The sequence below is a fragment of the Ambystoma mexicanum genome, chromosome 5q (assembly GCF_040938575.1).
Source record: "Ambystoma mexicanum isolate Mex_15411 chromosome 5q, UKY_AmexF1_1, whole genome shotgun sequence".
In the NCBI taxonomy this organism is placed as follows: Eukaryota; Metazoa; Chordata; class Amphibia; order Caudata; family Ambystomatidae; genus Ambystoma; species Ambystoma mexicanum.
In genome coordinates, this window is record NC_090933.1 from 79,326,611 (window position 1) to 79,353,966 (window position 27,356).

Genomic DNA, 27,356 nt, shown 5'->3' on the forward strand with positions numbered 1-27,356 from the left:
GCTAGTGGTGCCGCACTGGTGACCGCGAGCATCGTTTCCAGTTCTGATGGAATTTTCCCTGTATTTTCTGTGGACGATTCCTCACCAACAGGATCTGCTAACGGATCTGGCAGGGAATTGGCATCCTCTGACAAGGACAGGGAATCTACTGGTGCAGGCGTGCACGGTGGCAGGAGCCGATGGTACCTGCCAGGCATTTTATCCAACAGTCTTGGGCCCCTTCAACACTCAGGAGCTATGACGCGACATGGAAGAAATGGTAACTATGGTGTGCCCAGCACAGTGTTCATCCCATTTCAGCCCCTACAGTTCAGGTGCAGAAATGTTTGGCCTCACTATCAGAGGGAGGCAGAGCTTTTCGGGTCTAAAGGAGTATACATGTTAGCCATTTCTGCTGCCCACGAACCGTTGAAAGGGGCAGTAGTACGGTTGTTGTGAGGTGTGAAACCTTGCACGCCGCCCCTACCTAGATATGTGCACCTTTGAGATGTTGATGTGGTGCTTAAGCTTCTTATAGGATTGCCGTAGAAACGGCATCTGTCTGACCAACATCTGTCGGGAAAATTGGCAATGCTTGCATGTCTGGTATCCTATAGAACAGCAGCAGACCTAAAAGCACTAGAGGTAGATAGGGAAGTCTTCAACCCGGAAGGGGCAACACTTACGACTGCAAAGCCGACGAAGAGTAATTCTTCAGTGATTTCATACCCATATTTCCCAGCACAAACAAATGTATGCATAGTAGCTTGCATCAGGAAATACGAGGCTAGGACGAACATAGATAGACCACAAGGTGTGTCACAATTGCTCGTTATACGCAGGGGGCCCTTTAAAGCGGTGGTGGCTGCTACAATAGCTAGGTGGGGGCGTGAGATCATGACAATCGCTGGACGGAATTGGACCAGGTATAAAACAACTAGAGCACAAATGACTTCAGTGAATGAAACGCATAGTGCTTATGAATTCAGTGGCTGAATGCAGTTCTGGTTTAGACATTTGCATTACACCGGTTGCACATTTGCAACTCCAACTAAGTCATTAAGTCTCATGGTAAGTTTGATGGTAAGGCTTGACTGAAGCGAGCTTAAAGAGTTTGAATGAGGAGGTGTTTGGTCAGGGAGGTGCAGGAAGTGAGATAGAATGGCCGTAGGGATTAGCACGGCCTTGGGCAGAGAATGGGTGGACAAATAACCTAACACTACCTACAACTTTGTGTCCCTCCTCATTTGCTATTTCTCCCCGTCAGTACACAAATGCAATAGTTGTGCTTATAGGTGGCACTACAGCGCCACCTAATAGCCCCAACCAATAAGGTACATTTTACTCTTGGTTGGTGGGGGGGAAAATGTGCACCACAAAAAAGGGAATGGGCTGTTTGGCTTGGGGGAGCCAACAAAAGAGGGCTTCGACAGCCCCAAAGGATAGTCGGTGTGGCCGCACTGGGTTCCGTGTAGTTAAGGAACATCATCCAGTATTGCGGGGTTAGCTCTCTCCCAATCATTTGCCCCTTTTCCACTCCTGGAACAGATCTGGTCATTTTCCTCATCCTAATTCATGGTTCTTCCTAACACGAATCCCAGGGGCAGGGAAGGTGGGAAATGTCTACAGGACTAAAGAGAACACGTAACAAGTACACATGAGTGATTTTCAGGGAAGTATCAGGATGGAAGTACAAATTAAAGTGAAAAAGGCCTATAAAAAGGGTACATAGTGTCCTCATTCCAATCTCTATTCTAATCCACACAATTCCGGGATGTCTGTGACCCAGAAAATGTCCTTCAATGCACTCAAAGTCACTAAATGACTCCAAGTGCCAGAGCAGACTTCTTCCTCTGATTCCGACATAGCACTGTTCTCAGTGACACTGCAGACTTGTGACACACTCCTACCAGGGCAAGACCATTTAGATTGCACCTCTTGCCCCAAGGTTCAACTTTGTATTCTTACTAGGACAAATGTTGCAGTTTGCTCTAGAGGTCACTCTGAACTCTTACTGGAGCAAGCCATTGCATTTTTCCCCATTTACACCCAAATGTTTCTTGGGGAGGACCCCACCTGGGTGCTTGTCTGCAGCAATTATGACCACTCCCAGGCAAGGGTTGGCCTCCTGGAACTGAGCGACAGGTGCTTAATATTGCAAGACTTCTTTGCCGCTCTGTTGGCTTTGCAGCTGCCACCAGGATGTAGGCTAGTGCAACCATCAGTTCATTCTAACTGCTTCTATTAGTGCCCTCTGGTTCTTGCCAACTTGTGGGTCAATGACCTTAGCAGGCACCTTGCACTGACTACTCCTCAAAGGCCACGCTCTTACAGTGAGCTGGCCTACTTGACTTTGCACCTCCTGTTAATTATCTGTAATGCATGATGGCCTCCTGTTATCTTTCTGTGCTTCTTCTGCTCTTCTCACTGCTAAAAAATGAAACACGGGATTTCTGACTCTTAATACATTTAGCTGTGGAACCAATTGTTCCAGTGAATGTCTGGGTGTGCAGGTCTGTTTTTCCACCAGACCAGGGCTATGTGGTTGTTGCGGCTTAACTGGTTTCATACCTGCACTATGCGTGTACCTTTGTTCCCCCTTTGTGTTTGGGTGTTGTGCATCAGAATAACAACTCAAGCTCTGGGCACAAGCGTCCAAAGCATCAAATAGTGTGTATGGCCATTTTGGGGTCAGGCTCGGGCATGATGGAGGCTAGGCAGCTTCACCATACCGCTGCTCATCTTTGAAGACTGCCCTTGTTTAAATTCGCACAGTGAGAGTATGAAGTTTATAATATCTTCCCCTCTCCAATAACCCTACTGCTGAAAGTTCCAACCCCGTCCTTGGTCCAATCTGGAGTTTAACTGCTAAAGGTGTGCTTGCTGAAGAATCCTGATGGAATTGCTGGGAAGCCCAGAGCTGGAGTCTGACTCATGCATACAGCAAATGCAAACTTGCAGAGAAAGCCCAGAGCAGGCTGGCTTGTCATACCTGTAACTGTTGTTCTCCAGCATAGGTCTAGCATGGATTCACATGCTCATGAATATTTCCAGTCATGCTGGGAATCCTCAGTAAAGAAAAAAATCAGTTTCAGTTTAATTTCTGAACTGTCTTTCTCCTAACAACCAATCACTGAGCTCTGGGTCAGACTGCTCCCAGTCAATGGCTGCCCTCTACCTAAGCCTCTCCTCTGGCAGCATTCTTCAGATTTGGTAGCATGTAAAGTGGCAGTAGGACCAAGAGAAGAGCAGCAGAGGGGTAGGCGGGAGGGTTCGCATGTGAATCCATGCCACACCCATGCTGAAGAACAACAGTTACAAGTAAGTAACTTGTTCCTTCTTCAGCATGGGTTCACAAGCTCATGAATAAAGAATACATAGCAGTGCACACATGCACAACCACGGGAGGTAGCAAGGCTAAACATAAGTATCTCTTACCTCCTCACCAGGCTCACCTTCAAGCTAACAGGTTGCACAGCACTGCTTGGCCGACCCTGGACTCCTCCCTAGAATCTCTGTCGGCGAAGCAGAATTTCGTGAAGGTGTGAGTCGACTTCCACGTAGCAGCCCTGCAGATGTCCAGCAGGGGCACACCAGACAGGAACACTGTTGTAGCAGTGATCGACCTGGTGGAATGAGCTCTCGGATGGACAGGCAGCTGTCGGTTTGGCAAACAGTGACAATGGGTGATACAGCCAGAGAGCCACAGGCAACACCAAGGGCTTGTTTAGATGAAAGTCCGACGGCACCTTGGGCATGAAGGGGTGGTGCTTCCGCAGCAGCACCCTTGTCTCGTGGAAAGTCAAGTAAGGTGGTTTACAGGAAAGGGCCTGGATCTCACCCAATCACTGTGTTGAAGCGATGGCCAAGAGAAAAGCTGTTTTCTACGACAGAAACTTGAGTGGAACGGAATGCATAGGCTCGAACGGAGGTCTGATGAGAAGTACCACATTGAGCTCCCACACCGGGGCCGGAGCCTTCACCAGCAGGAACGAGCGGAATAGTCCCATGACAAATTCCTTGACCAAAACGGTGCAACCACAAGGAGTGTCGTTTTGGGGATCTGGATTAACGGGAGATAGCCGCCAGATTAACCTTGATGGAGGCGTGAGCCAGCCCCGATTTGGCCAACAGCAAATATGGAAGTACCTGAGGGGCAGTGACCCTCAGAGTTTCGATCTTCTTCTGGGAACGGCACCAAATAACAAATCTGTTCCACTTGAGTGTGCAGCATTTCAAAGTAGACGATGCTCTAGCCTTGGCGAGAACTTCCTTGTAGTCCACCGGGAGATCGTAGCCACGGAATTCTAGCGCTGCAGGAACCAGGCCATCAGGTTCGGAGACCCTGGATCGTGGTGAAGAGTGGCGCCTCCTTCTCTGGCGAGAAGATCCGCGACCACTGGCAGCTTGACTAGTGGGGACGCCGACATGCTGATAAGGTCCAGGTACCAGATCTGCCATGGCCACGCCGGTGCGACGAAGATCTTCCGGCACCGGCTGAGTTTACTGATGACTCGAAGAAACAACAGCAACTGAGGGAACACATACAGAAAGAAGCCTTCCCACGGGAACGAGAATGCATCCCCCATGCTCCCTCGCTGGGTGAACCTGCTGGCAAATCAAACAATAGATACTCTGCATTAACTTTCCCTTGGCCCAATTTAGGCTGGGTTTCTTCTCCCTGACATTTCTAAGTATGGTACTAAAGAACACATTCCTTACAGGTTTATAAAATTAATTGCAGTTTGTCCTCATTGAAATCCGTGGCAGATAGGAACAGCTTGCTGTTTTTTGGAGAAATCTTAAGAAAGCTCAGGTTAAAAATCCTTCAAATTATTCACAAGGAAATGACGAGCGAGAAAAGCCGGATGCTGGCAGACTGGTCAAAAAGAAACCTAGACCTGCTCGAAAAAATTGGAAGTTCCCAATGGGAACCAGAAAGTATACCAGACAAAGCTAAAGAAAAACAAAAAATGTGGGATTGGATCGAGACACTGGATAAATCAAACAAGTACAAATCAACTGCTCACTTATCAATGAACACGCAAAAAGTGGACAAGGTCTGAAACTACTTAAAGTTCCCTGACAAGGCACTGCGTACAATATCTCTAAGGGCGCGATTGAACGTCCTGAAAAGGAGGTGTTGGCATTGAGAAACCAATCCTCTAGCAATATGTGTCGCTACTGTAAGTACACAAACCAAGTCGAGTCTGTGCAACACCTCCTTCTATTATGCCCAGGGACTGCGAATTTGACATTTACATACCTGCAACACCATAGGCACAAACAACTTAAATTAGAGGAAGAATCTTGGTGGAACTGGATGATGAGTGGAGACAACACATCCCTGACTATTGCAACAGCAAAGTTCCTACAGAGTTTGGCTTAGAGGGAAAAGCACAAACTACGAGTCCCTAAGATGAAAACTCAACGGAACGAACCAAAGAAAACCAGGCAGTAACCACAGAAACAAGGAGACCACCACCAAAATAGACGACACAAGACTGAACATTAGGAACTAAATCCTATACATCACAATCATCACAATCTTTTGTTGCACCATTTGTAAAAATTGTTAAAGCCACAATTACACACAAAAAAATAAAAAATGTCTTGGTGATATAATTAAAAAAAAAAAGGTTCCTGAGAGAGGGAAATCGAGAAGCGTCTTTCTAATAAGAATATTCTCAGTTTGGACAGTCCTGAGTTTCACCAGTCTTCACCTTGAACAAATCTTTTTCTGGTGCAGCTGTACGGATTTGGAATGAGTTCCATTCATCCACAGATTTGGTGTCAGTTTATCCACAGTTTTTTGCAGAATATTGAAAAACTGGTTATAGAATTCCACTTTAAAATTATTTTAAATTGTTTCAAGTAGCCAGGCTGTTATTGTAGCTCTTGGTTTGATTAGTTGCACATTTTTGTTTAGCAATAAGTCTACGTATTGTTTTCATATAGCACTCGGATACGCACTCGTCTTTTGTTCGAGCTGTATAAAAATGTAAAATAAATAAAAAATGAAAATGCACATCAATGGAAGGTGCATTGGGACTCTTCCGGAAATTAAACCACTGTTGAAGGTTTGTTGGTTGTAAATGGCAGCAGCCTGCAGCTGTTCATTCCCTTGTGAGTCTTGCTGTAAAGGTTAGCTCTCTTGTGCCCAGGGCTTGTAATTTAATGGCCGTTTGTATAGCGGTTTTCACCACTTGCATGGTCTCAACGCGCTGTAGGATGTACACCCTGGTTCACTGAAGTTCAAGTATGGGAAATTTGTCAGAGTTATAGAATGCGTGTGAGCATTTTAGCCAATACGAAGGTAGGCAGGGGTGGCCAAGTCCCCGTTAGTCACCTATGTGTGCAGGCATGAAGGTGGGTGCAGAGGTAGTCTAAAGAGTATGCAAGAGGGAAAACCTGTGGTAAACATAACTTAGTGAATGATGTGCAATACAAGATTATTGTACTTCTAACAGCCATTCTGGCAAGGAGAACTGTTATTTCCGCTAGCAATAATAAACAATGGGTTAATCCTGAAAGGGTAGGGAGGCTTTTCCTCACCTTGGGGACCATAGGTTTTCATAAACCTGCTTTCAGGAAACGGCTCCCTGAGGGGGTTGCTCATCACCTACCAGCTTCCACATACTATTTTGTCCTTTGCCCAACAGACTTCCATCAGGGTTTGTATTTTTCTTGTCCTGATGTACATTTCTCTTTAAGCCGGAATGCATTACTTCCCAGGCTAATGATGGGCTAAAGAACGAGGGGATCCAACTCTTTTCCTCCTCAGCACAAAACATGCAATCTTTATCACATACCAGGTATGCTCACAGCTCATGGTGGCCTTTACTTTTATTACCAAGATTCATTTACAGGTCTTTTCTCGGTATGTGGCTGAAGTGGGTCACTAGACGGAAATCTTCCTCTCTGTGCCTCACAGTTGAAAGACAGTTGGGACATCAGAACACTTGCACTTGTCACCCAGCAAGCATGTGCCAATCTTCGTGCTGCCCCAGCTGTCCAGTCATCTAACTCATCTAAATCGTTCAGGCAGAGCCTTGGAAAGGGGATGACATTTTATTTTCAGCTTTCGGGGTGAATGCTTGCTGAGCTAGTTGCCAGGGCATTTCCTCTGGACCATACTCCTTCCATTCAATAAAAAATTGTAATTTGCCTGTATGCAATCCACACTGTAGAGTATCCGGAAGTACATATTTGGGTCTATGTTGTTTCACATTTTTTTTTTAAGTGGCCTATTTTATGGAGGAAATGTCACTGTTGGCATAGAATTCTTTCTTATGATGAGGCGGTCTCCTCCAAACATTGCAGGGATAGAGGGGAAAAGAGTGAGGGGAGAGGAAAAGTAAACCAATGGCAGCCGGAGGGGAAGAAATAAGGAGCAGGTAACAGAAAGGAGCGGGTTGTTCGGTTAAGGTCAGATGAAGTGGATGCGGCAGACCAGGACACCAGCAGGAAAAAAAGGAAAGCAGAGCGCGCAGGTGTTTTCAGGAGAAAGTGAGGTATTTGGTTAGTGAATGTAAATGGTACTGCTTTATGAGTGTGCATGAAAAAGTAACACGTGAGTGAGGGTAAGGAGAGAATGTGAAGTGTGGGACTTAGTGAAAGAAGAGCGTCTGAATAGGAGGTGGGTGGTATTGCTGTAGTAGTGTGGAGGAGGGAGAAATAGCGTGAAGGAGTAGTAGAGAGGGGGACTGAGTAGTAGTGTGTGGAAGAGGGAGTAGTTGTGTAGTGGAGGGAGGAGTAACAAAAAAGTGGAGGCATGGCCTAAAAGGAGACATTGTATGGACATAAAAGAAAACGGCTGGTGGTGTTGGAGGAGTGCAGTGAGAGGGGCAGAGGAGAGAGAGAGGAGAAAGACCAAATCAAGCAGGTTCTCTGCAGGGCACAGCCCCCTACCTCTGTAGAACACTAACTACTGAGTAGGAACACATTTAGGAAGCCCCTCAGGGAATTTAGTTCGAGAAGGCATCCTGCCTTTAGGTCCTGGCATCCAGTACAAAATGGATCTTATAGAGTAGGGGTCACATATCTACTAACCTGGGATCATGGATGCCTGTGTTAGATGGAGATGAGAGAGCAGGGACAGGGATAATGTCTATTTAAAATCAGTGAGAATTGGAGTAATTCTTGAGCCATCTGCGATACGTGGGGTCATTGTGGAATCCAGTAGACCCTAATACAGAAGCCACCCTGTCCAACCAGCATGCTAAGAACTGTGAGACTAAACAACACTACCTGAATGCCAACAATAGAGCTGCAGTATGTGATCTTTATGGGGATGAAGAAGTGACCATCCCTCACAGAGGACAAGCCATGGTTCGGACCAGACTACATATGGAGATACCCAAGGGAACCTATGGAAGAGTGGCACCAAAATATGTGCTGGCCCTACAAACATCCCTTGAGGTTGGATCAGGAGTTATCAATTAAGATTACAGAGAGGCAGTAAAGGTAATCCTGCAGAATCTTGAGAATCAACATTCATCCTAAAAAATGGCCTACCAGTAGTACAACCAAGCTGTGAGAAGATTCTGGTCCCTAAAATAGACAAAGTTGAGACTTTGGAACCAACTGAAATGGCTGAAGCAGGTTTCATTGAGATGTGTGATGAATCCTTGGATGTAGTTACTTCTTCTTGAGGTGGAGCCCCCTTCCATGATGCCAGGGAAATGAGGTCACTACCCGATAGTCCCTGTGGGGGTGGTACTCAGCGGAGGATCTCATGGGGAGGGACACCCCGCCAGTGGGACTAGCGACTACTATCCATGGACAACGCGGGATACGTCCCCATTTTCCCATCACCTAAACCTCCCTTACCTTGCCATCCCCTGTACATGTGCCATGTACATAGTTGTAACATTACTGGTACGATGAAGAACATAGTCGACCCAAGAGAGGTTGATGGTCAAGGAGAGAGGCCCGCCCTGGAGGAACCACAAGTGTAGACGCTGACCAAAACGAAGAAGTAACAGGGTTGCTAGGTGGAACTCAGGCGGAGGAGTCCAAATCGGTTCAGAGAGGAAGGATCGACCGGCGAGCTGGGAATCCCCGCATCCAGACAAAAGCAGGGAAGCAAAACAGCCCCAGAGGACGGAATGTTGCTGAGTCACTGCATCTCCCAGATAGCCATAAGAAAACACAGAGAATACGGAGTATTATGGTGGAAAGCCTAAAGCCGAATAGAGATGACCAGCAAACACCGTAGAAGTACCTGGGTGACCGGGCGGTTGGTGGGGCTGCGAAGGACAGTGAGGCACGGGTCTGGGGCCTGCACCCAATTGGGAAGAGCAGCATGAGTACTCTTCTTCAGCACAGTACCTGGCAGAGGTTAAAACCAGGACTGTCAAAGAAATCAGAGAGAGAAGCACGGGTCTGGAACCCCGCACCCTCACAGGAAAAGCATCCTAATCGCTCTTCCTAGACGCAGTAACTGGCAAGTAAAGTAGGAATGCCAACAATGGGTCTCAGACCAGCACCCACAACAAGAAGCTTGAGAAGGGCTTGGGAAAGGGGAGTCACTCCCCTGGCACTGTGGAAATACTGAGAACAAGATACCTGGAAAAGGGAGGCATTATCCATGAATCCAATAGTGAAGAAAACTGTGTGCAATAAGGAGTTATGATGTTTAAGCTCAAACTTTACTCCAAGTTTGAAGTGAGAACTTTACATCACCAGCTGGAACGTTTCTTAGTTTCTTGGAAAGGAACTGAGACCTGGGTAAGGGAGTCATTCTCTCAGGCCAGGTTCCCACCCGACAATTGGAACTATGATCCATTGTCCAGAAGAAGGGAGTCATTCTTCGGGACCAAGAAGATCCACTTCCTCTTTAGTTTTGTTAAAAGTGTGAGGGACAGAAGTAGACATTTTGACACACGACAGTCAACTCTTCTCATTTACTTGGACATTCTGACTGAATCCTTAGTTCCTTAGTTGAGGCAGGGAAACTCCTCTTAAGAGTTAAGGGGAGATAGGTTTCCTCTTTATTTCTGAATAAACGGTTATGCCCACAATCATGCATCTGTTTGTCAGCCTTCTCCTTCGGCATCCTTATAGATATTAGAAGCACAAAAAAGTTCCATCCTGAAGACTCACTGGACCAGCCTTTTCTTGAATTTGCAGAAGTTCTGAAAATGCATCCGCTCATGGAACAAGCCTGAAGACACTGGTTAAAGAAGACAAGAGCCAAACTCTGAAAACTCCACACTTCGTCATCAGGGGAGCATTCTCTTATCGAGCCAAAGTTAACCTTCGAGGAGACAGGGTTAAATATCCTCAGTTATTGGTGATGAAGAAGGGGCTGGACAATACTCAGAAAGCTCTGCTCAGCTAGTTGTACTGACCAAGGGTGTATGCAGAGACAAAAGGTTTTGTGTGTGCTTCCCAATCTTTCAGAGCACCTCTTTAGATGACTTACTGTGAGCTGAAGTTCAGCGTTTTCCCATCATAGAGGTTCCTTTCCACCAAACAGCATAGAGGTAGTGGGGCCCTTGGAGCATTCCAAATCAGGGAATTGCTATTTTCTGGTAACTGTTGACTACACGTCAGATATCCAGAAGCTTTCCTCATGAGAAGCAACACCTGTATAGCTATCTTGAAGGTCATCATTCCCTTTTTCACAAGATTATTTCCAGCAGAAATTCTCAAAGATGGGGATGTAGCTTCATGCCAATGTCCATGAATAAATGAAAGCATTAATGAAGATCAAGACTCTACAGATGTCCATTTATAAGTCCCAAACCAATGGCTTAGTGGAGTATTTAAAATCAGACGTTCAAGTGCATCCTCCAGAAACTGATTGCTAGATACGGGTGAATGTGGAACAATTTCATTGCATAGGCTCTGTTTGCCGTTTGGGAAACACCTCAATCTTCTACTACCTTCTCCCCCTTCAAGCCGGTCTACGGCAGAAACCCCAGAGACGTCCTGAACATACTAGAAGAAGACTGGGATGGGCGCAACAGTGTGCAAATCAGCGACCACCCTATGATACAGAGTACCCTGCTGATCAAAGTAAGACATAGCAATGCTGGAAAACGGGAGTTACAGGTACAGGTTTCCAGAATTGTATCTTTCATAGATTCACATGCTGGTGAATAGATTACAAAGCAGTAGGAAGGAAGGAAATGGCTCCCTTCTAGAAAACAGACCTAGAAAGACTGCTTGTTCAACTCGAGTCCTCAATTCATTGAAGGTATGCAGAGACCACCACATAGCCTCACTGCAGATGTCAGATAGCAGCACTCCTGTTAGACGAGCAGTGGCAGATGAGGCCGCTCTTGCAGAATGGCCACGTGGCCGACCAGGAAGCAGTCTATTGCCTTGACGATGGCAGAATGATAGCCATCTGGAGAGAAGCTTTCAAAACCCTTGCCGGTAGTGGCAGACTCAAAAGCAATGAGCAGTTATGATAATTTACAATAGGTCCTGGTATTATCAACGTTGTATTTAAGGACTCTAATGACATCTACAGAGTGAAAAGAGTGTGTTGGAAAAATGAAAAAAAAACAGGCAGGACCAAAGGCTTCCTCAAGTGAAAAGTGGATGCCACATTAGGCATAAACTTCGGATTGGTTCGCAGAAAGGCAGTCTTTGTGGAAAGTGGGGTAAGGCGGTTGCGAGGAGAGCACCTGAAACTCACTCACTCACTCTTCTGGCCGAGGTGATAGCCACCATAAACGATTGTCTTATTTCAAACATTAACGCTCTGCCTCTTAGTGGAAACTAATTTGCATGCATTCATAGAAGGACTATATATTCCAGATAGAAATTGATTCAAGTGAGAGTTCTTAATAGACCATATACATTTATTCAGAGTAATAACTTTAATCAAATATGTCAAAAAAATGCTACTTACAATAAAGTTTGGATCCTTGAAAGGCAGAAGTTTCAAATTTGATTCTGCTTGGGGAGATGCTGAATCTGTGGCAACAGGTTTAGTCTCAATAATGGAATCTACAGCAACATTCTGGAGAAAAAGAAACAGCAATGTGCTTTCTATCAACAAAAATGCTAAAGAATTTCAAGGTGGTTAACTGTACAGACAAGCTTGTTTGCTGACAATATACCAGAATGGGACTTCAAAATATAATCCACATGCTAGAAAAGTAATGACAACAGGGGCGGCAGAAGGTACATTTGAAACTGGTCTTGTACTTAGAAAAGACCTGTTTCTGTTAATCCACATAATGTCCTGCAAAACGATGTGTTTAAGGCACAATGGCTGTGGGTCAATGGGCCTATGAAAGGGCATCTTTCTGCACATTGACAATTGTCTTCTTGTTCCAAAATCCGTGATTGCTCTCCAAAGGAATCATAGAATACCGTACAAATTGCATTCTTTGTGCAAGCAATAAGACACTAGAGAGGCATCAGTATGCCCCAGTCATAGCAAAGGTATTTTTTCTTTTTCATTAAGAATTCTATATTACAGACATGCAAACAGAAAACATATTACAAGTGTCCATTTTAAAAACAGGTGGATCAGTACAATCATCACAAACATCCACCCAAACCAGCAAGAAGTCAGACAGGAGAATCAGCATTAGCACTCAATTCCGAAAGCTCTCGTAATCAACATTCATCACCCAGATTGACCTCAACATCCAGACATCCCCCAAGTGTTTTGCATGGCCTTGTCCATAATGAGGTAGGGTAAGGGTGTTTGAGAAGGACGATGACACAAAAGGGGCATGCTTGTTGCTATTAACTTTTATTTATAGTAAAAGGACATCCTCACTATCCCCATCTTCTAAGAGGGGTTGCCCTGCCTCAAGAAAATTCTAAAGGATCTGTCAGAATGTCGTCAAAATCAAACTCCACCGTCCTGTGTCACAACCTACTTCTATCCCGTACCCTAAAACTAAAGAATAGTCCAACAGAGAGTTCCTTCGCTAGGAGAATTGCTCCCTTCTCCTGGTATTAGGGCGTTTCCCAAAATGTTCTCTTGCAAAAAGCTGCCAGGGTGAACGACTCCCTTGCTCTGGCTTGTGGTTCCAACAAACCATTTGTACAACTTACTTTCGGGACCAGACAAAGGACATTAGTCCGCACACTCCAATATAGTTCAGACCAAAGCCAGTGGGAATGACTCAATTCCCCTTACGTCTCTCGAGTATATTCAAAGGGCTTCAGTTTCTTCACCAGGAGAATGACTCGCTTCTCCTGGTGTTTGAGAGTTCTTTTCTGCAGCTTTCAACTTGGTTTATTTTGCCACTCTCTCTGTATTAGCCAAACCCTTTTCTGGTTTCAGTGGGTTTATGTCTGCCACTGCGACAAGAAAGATTTCCTCGGATGCTCATTTCACTTATGCTGGGGTCCCAGGCCCTTCTCTTGTGGTCAGTGGGCTTATGGCTGCCACAAGGAAGATTTCCTCTGATGCTTGATTTGATATTTCTAGGGTCTCCAACCCGTCTCTGGCGGTCAGTGGGCTTGGTGTGTGCCACTGCGACGAGAAGTTCTCCTCGGATGTGCACTCCTCTTTTCCCAATAGTTTCATTATTACTGGATCAGTGGAGAACCACTCAAGTCTGCCTTTCTTCCACCCCTGTGTAGCCCCTGGGACTCTCGTACCACCCATTACCTTCTTTGGGACTGGTACTTCACCAGGGTTTCCTGGGACTGGGGTCTGTCTCTCCGGCTCTTCAGGCTTCCGGAGCTCCGCGCTCTGCTGTACTGCTCGGTTCTTTTTTCCTGCTCGGGTCCGCTCCAGCTGAACCCACAGAGAACCCCCTACATGATTTGTCGGCTTCCTACGCTCTTATACATCTCTGGTCTGCCAACAAGATTTGAAACTCCCACTTTGGATGTTTTTTTACACCTGTTGCCCCTCCCGGCTGGGCTTGACAAGTTCTTTAGGCCATCGTCTCTTCTTATACATTGTTGCCAGTACCACTGTGGCAAACTGTCAATGTCCTTGGTATCTTTTGACACCTTGATCTTCACCAGTACTAGCACAGTCAGTCTTCATGTCCTCTGTACTCTTCTTCATCCTAGTACTTTCTGATTTGGCTATATACCATGTACTACAGTAATACATTGGTAGACTCTCAAGGAAGTGGTTTGGAATGAAGGGGGGGGGGGTGTTAGGGAAGGTTGGTATATGACATTGTTCAACGGGCTGTATCCTAGGTGATCGTCCTTGTCGACTCCAGAGGGGGTCTCGCTCCCCATAAGATCTTCCTGCATTAAACCACCCGTAGGGGGCATTACTGGGCAGCAGCCACACCTGATGGGAAAGTGATCCTTCTTGGGGAGAAGTGACGATAATTGGAGAATCGTCACAGTACCCAGTACTGCCTTAGTTCAGTGCAGGGTTTGTGCATGATTTCTATACAAAGAAGATTAACTTGCCAGGTAACATCATCCCCAATATAAGCCAGACAATAATGCTCTATAGGAAGTTCCCAAAGCCCTCACCTCTCCCAGAACCAAAACTTCACAGGTATTCTGAAGGCCAACGCCAAGGGCTTTTTCAATAAACAACCTTAACCCACTCCAGAAGGACCACACCTTAACAGATCTTCACAGTATTAACACCACTGAATCTGCAGCCAGTCTATAGCTCTACCAAGTCTGTGTGTCAGAGCCCCCTTTTGAAGATGCTCTCCAGGCTTACGTTTGTGCAACACAGAAAACTCATCTGGCAGGCTCCAACCCCTGCCCCCTTAGTCCAGTGATCTAGTCTTGATGTTCGTGTACCAGGAGACCCACTCTTAGCCAGTCACCTCCAGCACCCGGTCATTTGACCAGGCACCAATGAGCCCGAGTTCTACCTGCTCTTCTTCGGATAACATTTAATACACCAGGGAGGTGATATGGGGTAGCCCAGATACTGCTTCAATTTAGGCTTACACTCCCCTTGTCGCATTTCTCCTATGCACTGCACGACATCTCTACTCCCCCCACACCCAAGTACCAGAGCATACAAAGCAGGGGATGCCCCATCAATCTCAATCCCGGAGTTAGATAATAATCTTTGAACTGAAACTAATCACATCCCAGCAGATTGCACACCCTCTTCCAGCGCCACAACAAATTCTCAGAGTGTTGTTCTCTCTCCTCATTTGGCACAAAGTAGTAGGGATAGCACGATAAGGGAGGTTAAAAGCATGTGCTTCAGACTGTGTCCAGACTCTGTCCCATTCCCTGTAATAGATTGCAAATTTGATGTTTACCTTTGCAATTACAATCTTGATAGAAATGATTTTGCCCCACAAGGATCAGTTATTTGCCTTACATCAATTCAACAACTTTCAAATATGCCCCAATAATTTAACATTCATTTCTCAGATACCACATCTATCTGCCTGTATCCTTAAGTGAAAGTACTTTATTTCCTTGAGACTCCATTCAAAGCTACCACCATTAAGGTAACCTCTATTACACTTCGAAGAGACTGCCAAGATGTCCGACTTTGTCCAGTTTAGTTTGTAGCCCAGCACCCTGCTAAATTCTCCAAATTCACCAACAATACTCAGGTGGGCTTTCATAAATGCCCACAAATTTCTCATGACAAAGGGTAAATCATCAGCGTAAAACTACAGCTGCTGGAGTGCTCCAATACATGACACTCCCTCCATGGAGGCTGAGATCCCAATCTGGATTGCTAGAGGTTCCACTGCAAACAAGAGAAATTAGGGGTCACCCCAGTCTGGTCTCCTTTTCAGTACAGACATTCGGCTCAAAAAGTGATTGGTCAAAACTGCGACCATCTGTGATGTACATAGTGGTCATAAACTTCAGACAGACACCAACCCTTTCCACAACCTTGAACAAATAGTTCCAATCAAAGGTTTCCTCTGTGTTCCAGAGAAACACTTGCCAATGATCCCTAACTCATCCGATCTTTGTGTATCATAAGCAATATTCTTTCCATATTGTCTATCAAGTTCTTTCCTTTTACAAAACCACATTGCTCCATAACAAATCAACTTAGATGAGCCGAGCCTGTGTCTGTGAATGGAGTACCCCTGTGGGAGAGCCGGTGGGACGAGATCCCAGGGCTCAGGAAGAGCCCAATTCGAACAGACACTAGGCAGCAACGGGTTCATACAGGGAGCATGTACAGTGTGTGATAGAAAAAAAATACTTGCCATGTTACAGTAGAAGTTTGAATAAGAGCAAGTAGACTGTATGTACAGACAATACGTGGAGAAATCAGGCATCATGTAGGAAGGGTCCAGAAAGATTAAGAATACATTAATCTTAGCTTCAGCAACCGAATCATGGCAAGCAGGTGGAGAGTTTCAAATGTCATTATACAGCTGTTTCAGTGGATACTTGACCAAAATTATTTTGAAGCACATAAGGCCGGAAATAAATACAAATGAAAAGAAAGACAAACTGAGATCTCTTTGTGGGAGAACATATGCAAGTAAAGTGTGAACAGGAGAGTACATGCACTGATGGGAACTGTATATAAGTGTAATGGAAAACAGTTAAATTAATGCAGAACCTTTCTAAGTATTTGTTTTGTCCAAGAAGCCAAAATGGATGTTCAATCAGTATATTCATTGTTGTTCCAATTTAAGGAGTCTACCTGTTGCATAGTAGTTGCAGAGGTCAGGGTTAATCAAATGAATTATCAGCCACTTGAGGTCATCTACACTGTGGCTTTGTTTTAAAAATGGTTGACCAACGGAGCCTGAAGATTTAAACTGTGAATCTTTGATTGATGTTCAAGAATTCTTCTAGAATTCGTGCCCAAAGAAAGTACTTTACAAGGGCAGAAAGCATTTATGGTTTGGCAAGGAATGAGATGTTTAAGGTGCCACTTTTTGTCATGAAGAAAAATCGTTGCTGGTGTAGAGTGTTTGCATGCTGTGCAGTGGTCACATGGGAAGTGTCCCGTTGATAAGGTGGACTTAATACCTAGTGCTTGTTCAATGCAATGCATCAAGGGGGTGGTGCAATGGACCACGTGTATTCATTTATCCTTGATGTTCGGTCCTCATTTAAGTGTGATCAATGATGAGTCTTTGATCGAACAGAGGGATAGAGTTGTCCAAAAATGCCAAATAAAATTTTTAAGTTTGGGTGTATGAAAAACCAGAGGGTGTTTCACTGCCCAGACCCCGTAGATCCCTTGCTCAGGCGGCCAGGACAAGGCCAGAGCCTTTGGATCCAGACCCCGGGGTTGGACAAGTGCAGGAGGATCCCCTGGGTAAGGGGTCCTCAAGGAGTGGGGGCGGGGCACATGATGGTGAGATGCGGTATCCGTCCTTTCCAATGCTGCTATCCATTCCTATTCTTTGGGATATTCTAACATCCCAGATCCACTCCCCCGTCCCCCTTCCTACACAAATACTGTGCAGAGGAAGAGGTGATCTAAGGCTGAAAGGATTACCACTCATGCAATACACTGGACATGTCCCTCTAACGGAATCAGGCACTTGACTTTAATAATGCAAACCTAATACCTATTAACCCTCCCCACCTAGTTGAAAGGTGGAACACTGAGACACACTTTGAGCAAGGCAGTGCACGAGAAGGATCAGTCCAACCATGGCTATGGCGAACCAGGCGAAGGAGAGCAACAAACCGAGGGGTTAATCCAGGACGACAGAGACTGTCCCGGCAAGAGATTGTTATTTCAGAAAGGCCGTGGGGATTGCACAAGACAGCCCAGCTGGAAGGAGAAAGTCTTCCAAGTGCTACAATGTTACCAGCCACCCGCCCAGATGAAGTTGGGGAGGCGCTGAAGCGGCAGTGGTAACAACATTGACCCCACATCAAAGACGTGAAAGACACAAAGCATCTTAACACGACCAGTGAGTTGAAGGAAGCAAAGAATGCCCGCTCTGTGTTTAATTGAAATGCTTGCGACAGTATACGAGGGATGAAGGTTATGCGAGCACCAATAAGCTGCGAGAGAAAGTGTTAAGAACTGTGAATATGAAATACAAAGTAGCAGAGTGGTCCGTTGAAGTGAGATTACCCAATCAAAAGTCTCTGAAATGTTATAAAGTTGCAGAGGAAGCAAAGATAATGAGCGTTGTGAAAAGCTCAGAAACTGTTCAACTTTTTTTTGTTGAATCTGCCAAGAGAGCGAAAGGAGGGTCCGAGCCCGACCGAAGGAGACCCGTGATTAGGGTCCGAGTCCGACCGAGGGAGACCCGTTTGAAAAACAAGTCATACGTAACAAATGCATTTTCCAAAAGACATTGGAACTGAAGGAAAATATGTAAAGTGGAAGTAAAGAAAGGAAGGAGGGTCAAAGTGGTCATGTTGAGATGAGAGCGAAAATCCTCCCAGTTTCAAAAGTGACAGCGAAAGGAGGTTTTCGACTGAGGGGAACCTATAGTGTGGAATTCGAAGAAAGCTTTGGGAAGGGAATCCCACCAAGCAGAAAAGGTATTGGAGGGGAACCTATAGTGAACTGTGATCAAATACTATAATTACCAACTGTTGTGCTGAAACTGTGTAGAAACTTGAATAATGGTCTGGACTTGGGTGAGAAGAACCCGAACGGTTAAACCTGTGAACTTGTGACTCAGACTTGAATGGCCAAGAAAGCTCTGGAGGGCAGAGCTAGCCACCTAACTGTGTTCGCAAGCCAAATTGTGTTCCTCCATCAAGTGTCCCACCTAACCCTGTGCTATACAACGTGGGGACGAAAATTGACACCAATATATTTAGCCATTCTGACATTTCGTTTCACAACTGATTTTTCCTTTTGTAGATACATATCCCTATATCACATTAGAGTGTATTAGAGTAAGGGCAGGCATTAGGTTTTTGTTAGTATAGGCCTTTATTGTTTGACTAAGACTACTAGAACTGTTTCTTTTTATTTGATGGTCGAGATTACTCCCATCTTAGTTATAAGGCCAGACAGGAGTTTTTCCAACTCCCTTGAATTTTAACAATAAAGGTTTTGAAACTTGCAACTATTGTGTCAGTTTCTACTTGTGATACCATACCTTCCTTGCATATGGTATCCTAATGGGGTACGACTCAATTGAAACAAGTTGAGGAACCCTACAATTTCCAAAGCTCAGTAACCAAGCCTCAGACCCAACTACCGCCACAAAAGAATCTATTGTATTGATATATGCAGCAGTAGAGAGGCTACAATCCCTCCGGGGAAAAAGAGGATAATTCCCACTGACTTAGTTCTAATACCACGCTGCCCCCGATTGCTACATTCGGCTGGCACCAAAATCTGGTTTAGCCTGGAAATTTGGACTGGATGTACTTGCAGGAGTTATAGCCTCAGACTTTTGGGAGATATAAAAGTACTCTTGCAAAATCATGAAGAAATCCCTTTTGAAATGCATCCTGGGGACAGGATTTCACAGGGAATTCTTGAGAAAGCTTTTTATTTCCCTGTTTTGAGGAAGAAATAGAGCCTGAGGAAACAGAGATAACTTAGGTTTTGAGGAGGCCAACACAACACTCAAAATTAGAGCCTAAGTGGAATACGAACCCACCATTCTTCCAGACTTAGCCTTTGCCCAACTAAATGACCCAACACTGGCAGAGGCTTTCTTGCATATAATTCCTGAGTGAGAAAGCAGAGAAAAAAGAAATCCCTTTTTCTTTCTGAAACAGGGACTACTGTATCGAAGAAAAACCTCAGGAGAAGGCATAAGTAAAACCCAATTAGTAATACCCATTGGAATATTATGTTGGAAAATGCAAACTCTCACTTGACAGGGGGACACCTAGAACAATCTAAGACTCAAGCTCACTTTAGTGTAAGTTCTATTGGCCAGGGATACATGCTGATATAAAAAACTTTGTTCAGACATGTGAGGTACGTTAAAAGACCAGCTTGCATATTCCTCTACCTGCCCCTTTAAATCCACTACCGATAAGGAACAAGTTACTTACCTGTAACTGTTGTTCTCCAACATGGGTCTGGCATGGATTCACATGCTCATAAATAAGGAATACAAATCAGTACACATATACACAACCACGGGAGGTGGCAAGGCTCAACAGAAGCAATTACTATTACCTCCTCACCAGGCTCACCTTCAAGTGAACAGGTTGCGTAGAACTGCTTGGCCGACTCTGGACTCCTCCCTGGAATCCCTGTCGACGCAGTAGAATTTCGTAAATGTGTACGTAGACCTCCAGGTAGCAGCCCTGCAGATGTCCAACCGGGGTACACCAGACAGGAACGCCGTCATCGCAGCAATCGCTCTGGTAGAATCGGTTCTCAGACGGCCAGGCAGCGGTCGGTTTGCCAACAGCCACCTGGAGATGGACGCCTTGGACAATGGCTTCCCATGGTTCACATGACCAAAGTGCACAAAAAGCTGAGAAGTCTTCCGGAAGAACTTCGTGAGACCTCATAAAACTTCAGCGCTTGAGCCACATTCAGCGAGTGCAAAGTCCTTTCAGCCAGCGACGAAGGAATCGGAAAAAACATAGGCAACCCTAAGGATTCATTAAGATGAAATTCCAACGGAACCTTGGGAATGAAGGAGGGGTGCGTCCGCAGCACCACCCTCATCTCGTGGAAAGTCAAATAAGGCTGCTTGCAGGACAGGGCCTGGATCTCACCTACTCTCCTGGCAGAGGTGATGGCCATGAGGAAAGCTGTCTTCCAAGACAAGAACTTAAGCGAAGCTTAATGCATAGGTTCGAATGGGGCCCCCCATGAGCCTGGTCAGTACCACATTAAGTTCCCAAGCTGTGGGCGGAGTCTTCACCAGCGGGAACGATCGGAACAGTCCCTTGATGAACTCTTTGATGAGACGCTGAGACCAAAGCAAAAAACGTCCCGGAGACTTGGTGTAGCTGGAGATAGCCGCCAGATGTACCTTGATGGAGGCGTGTGCCAGCCCCGACTTAGCCAACGACAACAAGTACGGAAGGACTTGGGGGGCCGTGACCCTCAAAGGGTTAATCTTCTGGGACCGGCACCAGGTCACGAAACGCTTCCACTTAAACCCGTAACACTTTAGCATCAACAACGCTCTAGCCCTGGCGAGGACCCCCATGCAGTCCGCAGGCAGCTCGCAACCACCGAACTCTAACACTGCAAGAGCCAGGCCTTCAGGTTCAGCGATCCTGTGTCATGGTGCAGGATTGCGCCTCCTTCCCTGTCTAGAAGATCTGCGACCACTGGAAGCTTAACTGGAGGGGACCCTGACATGCTGAGAAGGTCCGGGTACCAGATCTGCCTCGGCCACGCTGGCGCAACGAGTATCATCCTGCACCGCACCATCCGAGTTGACTGATGACTCGTAGTAGGAGCAGCAACATGGGGGGGCGCGCATATGAACAGGCCATCCCAAGGGAAGGAGAATGCATCCCCCATGCTCCCCGGCTGGGCAAACCTGCTGGCAAACCTCTGGCACTTGGTGTTCATCGTCCTCACAAACAGATCGATCTGGGGACTGCCCCACCTGAGGAAGAGGTTGTCCACTTGATCCTGCCGAAGCTCCAACTCGTGGCAAGAGCGCAGCACTCTGCTGAGGGAGTCGGGAACGGGTTTTTGACACCTTCCAGGTAAAATGGAATGAACATCCCCTGGGCGATGGCCCAGCGCCTCAATTCATGCACCTCTCTGGAGAGCGCTGGGGACCTGGTGCCTCCCTGCTTCCGGATGTAAAACATTGTGGTGGTATTGTCCGTGAAGACCCTCACCACTTTGCCCTTGTGGGACGGGAGAAACAACTTGAGGGCCCAAAACACTGCCCGTAATTCCAGTACCTTGATGTGTAGGGTCTTCTCCGGTAGTCACAGGCCTCCGGTGTTAAGATGTCTGGTGTGGGCTACCCAGCCCTCCAAGGAAGCATTCGTAGTGAACGTCTCCTGGTACGGCGGGTTCTTGAAGTTTGTGCCCCTGGCGATGTTGGAGCACACATGCCCCACCACCTTATTGCCCAACGGAACTCCTCGTCGAGCACAATCCTGTTTTCGAAGCTTCCGGAGATCTGGACCCAACGGGCGCCCAGGAATTCCTGGAGCGAACGCATCTGCAACCTGCAGAGCCGGATCCGGTATATGCATGATGACATCATGCCGAGCAGCGACTTGATAGTTCTCACTGTGGCGACCTTCAGTGCAAACAGCTGTTGCACTTTGCCCATAATGGCCGATATCCTCTCCTCAGACGGAGCCACCAGTTAGGATATTGTGTTGAGTCCGGACCCCAGGAACAGCGTGCCCTGCGATGGAGTCAAGCAGGGCTTTACATAGTTCACCGCGAACCCCAGATCCGTCAGCAGCTGGACGGTCCTCTTCGTGTGGTCGACAGCGATGTCCCTTGACTTGGCCCGGATGAGCCAGTCATCGAGGTATGGGTAAACACAAATTCCCTGTAGTCGTGGATGGGCCACCAATGGAGCCAGGCACTTCGTAAAGACTCTGGGCGCTGACTTTAGTCTGAAGGGAAGAACCTTGAATTGGTAATGCTACTCTTGCACCACGAAGTGCAGGAACTTGCGATGTTTTACGTGAATGGGGACATGGAAGTATGCGTCCTCTAGATCCAACAACAACAAAGTCTCCCTCCTCCAGTTGGCCGAGCACATGCTGCAACGCGACCATCCTGAACTTCTGGGACTTGATGTACACTTGTTGAGTCGTCGTAGGTCGAGAATGGGCCTCCAGCCCCCGGTCTTCTTTCTTATTAGAAAGTATCTTGAGTAAACTCCAGAGCCCCGGAGTGCTCCGGAACCAGCTCTATCGCCCCTTTTCGTAACATGGCCCAAACCTCCAGCAGCAGCCGAGGGATGTGTTGTTCCTGCCGTGCAACCGGTGGTATTCGCGGACACTTGCTGAAACTCCAAAGTGTGTCCGTGGGCGAGAGCGTCCAGCACCCATCACGCTGTTCGCCAGTCCGCCTCCCACCGGGGTGCAGGGATCCGACATCCTGGCCGGTTCAGTCCTGCTTGGAGGTGGGGTGCCGCCTTGGGAACCTTGACGACGGCGGCCGCCACCGAAGGCCTTGGAACGACCCCTGTAGGATTCCTGGGTCATGAAACAGGATGGTTGGTGACAAGAGGACGATCCACCACCACAACTCTTTGAAGATCTACCTGACTTCCATCTTGAGGGAGGAAAGGACGGATGATGCTGTTGCAGCGTGTCCAGGACACGAGCCGTCTATGTCTCAGTCTTGATGGCCTGAAGAGATTCGCTGACGGCCTTGCCGAAAAGATTGTCTCAGTCGAACGGCACATCTGAGACCCTCGTCTGGACCTCTTGCCTGCAGATGGTGGCATTCAGCCAGCCACGACGGTGGAGGCAAACCCCATTTCCCATCTGGCGGAATCCTGTGTCTGCAATGTCCAGGGCCACGGTGATGGCGTACTCCGACGCCACCTTGCGTACCTGAAGGATTGCCATTGCCTCTATCCGCTTGTCCTCGGGGAGGAAATCCAAGATCAGAGCCATCTTGTAGCGTACCGTGCCAGGAATTGCCAAGGCGTTGGCTGCCTTGACCGTCGTCACTGCTGAGTAATGACCTTCCGTTCCACGGCATCCAATTTCTTCCCCTGGGTGGGGGGGTGGCCGAGGTTGACGATGGGTTGGATGACTTCTTCTTAGCCGCAGCCGAGACCACAGAGTCCGGCGATGGTTGCGACCGCAGACCTTTGGGCACCTGGCATTTCTTTTCAAACCAGTCCCTCTTAGCCGGGGGTGAGGCAGGGTTCTTCAGTAGCGCCAGCCCCTCATCCCAGAGGTCACCTAGGAGCGGTACAGATAGAATGGTCTTCTTTTTCGCCTCCCAGCGCTGATACAGGAAGCCCTCCATCTCTTCTGGGGTGAGTTGGCAGATCATGGAGTGAAAAGATCCCACTTCGTCCGGCGAAGAAGCCCTTGGTGGCGGAGACATTCCACTGTCGTCTGTGTCCGTTGTCGCTGTGTCCGTCCCCGTACCCCTAAGAGGTGGGGGGGCAGTGACGGTTGGAATGGAGTTGTAGGGTGTCTCCTCCTTTTCTTCGACAGTGGTTGCCCCGGTGTGTGGAGAGTCGAGAGAATATCCTGCGACAGCTCTCTAGGAGGTACCTGTGGGACAGGGTCACTGGGCCCAGCGCCCATGTCTGGCGGGCATCTCCACGACTTTCTCATTGTCGTCATCCCCACTCTCCTCCGGGATAGTGTGGACAGAAACGATCTCTTCCACACCCCGCCCCCTTCTTTGGGTCCTGAGGGGTCAGTCCCAGGCTAAGGTCCGGCACCCTCTTCTCCGGAGTCTTTTCCACAGGTTTGGCTGAAGCCTCCCGCCTGGGAGGAAGAGCCACTCTCAGCCGGGACAGCCTCTTTCGCCTTTGAAAGGGAGGCCACTACCAACTCGATAGAGGAGGACAATTTGGCCTGGATCACCTGGGCCTTCACGAGCAGGTCAGACACACCTAGTCCTGCTTGGCCTTCTGCGGTTTCTCCGGCAGCTTCCCCGGGCTAGTTGACTTTCTTTTTGATGAAGAGCTGGAGCGGTGGCTGTAGATTGAGGCTGATGAAGACGATTAACACGCCCTAACCGTCGCAGGACCCGCTTGCGCAGCGACCCTAATGGAAGAGGACTTTCAGTGCTTGGCCTCGTTTGGGGCCCTCACGGATAGAGTGCCCACAAAGGACTTAGAAGCTCGCTCTGACTGGCTGGATCCAGATGAAGCATGACCCTGTGGACCACACGCAGTAGAGGCCCTGGCTTTGAGCCACATCGCCAGCCGGACACGTCGATCCTTCATCGTGCGTTTTGGAGAAGCCACGGCAGATCTCGCAATTTTCTTACTTGTGCGTTGGGTGTAGACAATAAAGGCACTGGGAATGCTTGTCTGTGAAAACATTCTGCAAACCGCAGCTTGTCCAGAGCTTGAAAGGAGAAGCCCCGTCATCGTCCTCCTCCGACATGGTCCGGCGCGGTGAAGGCCTGATGATATTCTGGAAACTTCCAAGAAGAGAACACTAGACGATTTCGCTCTTGAGGGGCGATGAAAGATGCCGAAAAACGGGTCCCCATTAATCGGATGAAAAGACGATGGAGCAAAATAATAAGGGTTTCCTACCAAAAAAGCATGAAAAACGCAGAAAGCTCCAAGAGCCAAACACGAGGACTCCCAACACTTGAACGTGCGGTAAAAATCTGAAGATGGCTGCCAGAGGAGGGGCTTAGGGAGAGGCCAGTCATTTGCTGGGGGCAATATGACCCAGAGCTCAGTGATTGGTTTATAGGACAAAGACGGTTTGTAAATGAAAGTGAAACTGTTTTTCTTTTACAGAGGATCCCCGGTCTGAAGAGGGGGAATATTCATGAGCATTTGAATCCATGGCAGACCCCATGCTAGAGAATTGGAAGTTCCCTTCACCCGAATAGGAATGGATATTATTGGACCATTAGAAACATCTCAATTGGGCAGAAAATGTGCTTTTGTGAACATGGATTACACCACCAAGCACCCAGAGGCCTTTCCAATGAGAAATAACCCCATTTGCTACTGTTCTTTTCTAGGGTTGGATTTCCCAAAGAAATTCTAACTGACCAGGGGACATTTCATGAGTAAGATTACGGGTGAAATAAAGGAATTGCTACATATTACCTACTTAAAGACCTCGGTTTACCACCCCAAAACCGACGGATTGGTAGAAAGATTTAATAAGACCCTCAAGATGATTCTAATGACATGATATGATAGCTCATTTATATAGTGCCTATACACAGCTGGGGAGGGAGCAAGGTAAAGTACAGTAATCATTCTTACAAGGCCATGAGACATTCTGAATGAATAAAACAAAAACAAACACAGACTATCGTACTAGGCCTGGCAACATTTCAGATAGTGTAAGAGCATTAACAGTAAAGTGAGGAAAGGGTGGGGTAGAAGGAGAAGAACAATACAATACACACCAAATAAAAACCTATCATACTAGGCCTGGCGACATTTCAGATAGTGTAAAAGCATTAACCATAGTGAGGAGGGGGGGGGGCCAAGAAAAGGTACAGGCAAGGGACAGAGGAGGTAGAGAAAGCAAATGGAATTAGGAGGTTGAGCAAAGGTACGGCGCAATGAGAATCAAAATGTGCAGGAGCCTGCAGAGATGGAATGTAAATGCACACAAATCGAATGTCCCGTAAAACATTTAAAGTCCCATCATTGCCATTATCTCTGTGAAAGTAGTAGTTTGTGTCTGTAACATAGGGCAACACAGATGGAAGCAGCAGGGTCCGTACTGCCGGAACAGGCAGGCAAAGGAGAGGAGTTTGTAGTACTCCAGCGCTACCGCGGAAACCAGAAATCAAGTGAAGGAGCAGAGGGAGGGTGAGGGTGGGGGCTGGGGGGCAACTGTGAAGCGGGGGGGGTAAAGGAGAGGGACAAGAATGAAAAGGGCGGGTGCGGCACGGCACGCCAGCCAGGCCAGGCAGAGAACACAGCCTTAGAGATGGCCTTGGAGCTGGGGGCCGACTTCACCTCGCCGGCTCCCTCGATTGGCTAAAAGAAAGATGCAAAAGCCAATTTAAGAAAGTTAGCAGACAAGGATAGGAAACATTGGGACTGTATGATCCCATGGGCTCCGTTTGCAGCAAGAAAGACCCCTCGTTTATCTACTGGATTCTCCCCCTTCGAATGATTGTATGGTAGAGAACCAAGAGATGTCCTAGATACGCTCAGGGAGACCTGGGAAGAAAGAGAATATGCACCAATAGCTCTTTCACAGACAGCCACCCGTTTACGAGAACACATGAATCTAGTTAGAACTCTAGTTCATACTCATATGGGAAGAGCTCAAAAACAACAGACGCTTACCTATGATAAAAAAGGTAAATCTTTGATCGTTTTCAGTAGGTAAGAAAGTTCTGGTTCTTTTACCTACCTCTGAAAATAAATTTGTTTCAAAATGGCACGGGCCCTATGAAATACTAGAGCAAAGTGGAACATGTACTTATTGGGTAGCCCAACATGCAAGTGCAGGGGAGAGGGAAGGGGGAAAAGTGCAGGGGGGGTGGAAAGTGCTGAACATGTGATAGAATAATAACAGGTAGTGTTGCCAGCAGGTGCTTCAGTGCAAGAATAAGGTGTAGTCAACAGGTGTCTGATAAGTGCTATAAGTGGACTGTAGGGTTGCAGATATAGACCCAAGTGCAGGGATTGCCAAGAGGCGGTGTGGGTGGTTAGGGCAGGGATCTGAGCCCGAAATCAGAGGGAAACCGGGTGCCCAGTGCCAAAACAGAGAGATTAGCAGTGAGAGGAACATTGAAGGCAGAAGCAAAGAGGAAGGTCTTGAGGTGCTTCCGGAACCGAAGATGGTTCTCCTCAAGTTTCAGAGAGTCCCCAGCTGAGGAAAGGGATCTAGCCCCAACTCGTTGCTTGGAGAAGCGACTGAGCCTGAGGGAGTTGGAGGTGAAAGAGCGAAGACCTTGAGTAGTAATATATTAAAGGAGGGAAAGTTGAAGGTATTGT

At 47.2% G+C, this 27,356-nt stretch overlaps 1 protein-coding gene across 2 annotated transcripts in view; it reads right to left on the bottom strand.

Moving 5' to 3' along the window:
• The window catches only part of INO80C (INO80 complex subunit C), a 475,763-nt gene that overhangs the window by 298,410 nt on the left and 149,997 nt on the right, over positions 1-27,356 (bottom strand). For both annotated transcript variants that reach the window (XR_011278543.1, XM_069620549.1), the window contains exon 3: positions 11,849-11,959. Coding sequence is in view for 1 of the 2 variants with exons in the window: in XM_069620549.1 (XP_069476650.1) it covers positions 11,849-11,959 (111 nt within the window). In the remaining variant the exon portion in view is untranslated. The remainder of the gene's footprint in view (positions 1-11,848; positions 11,960-27,356) is intronic.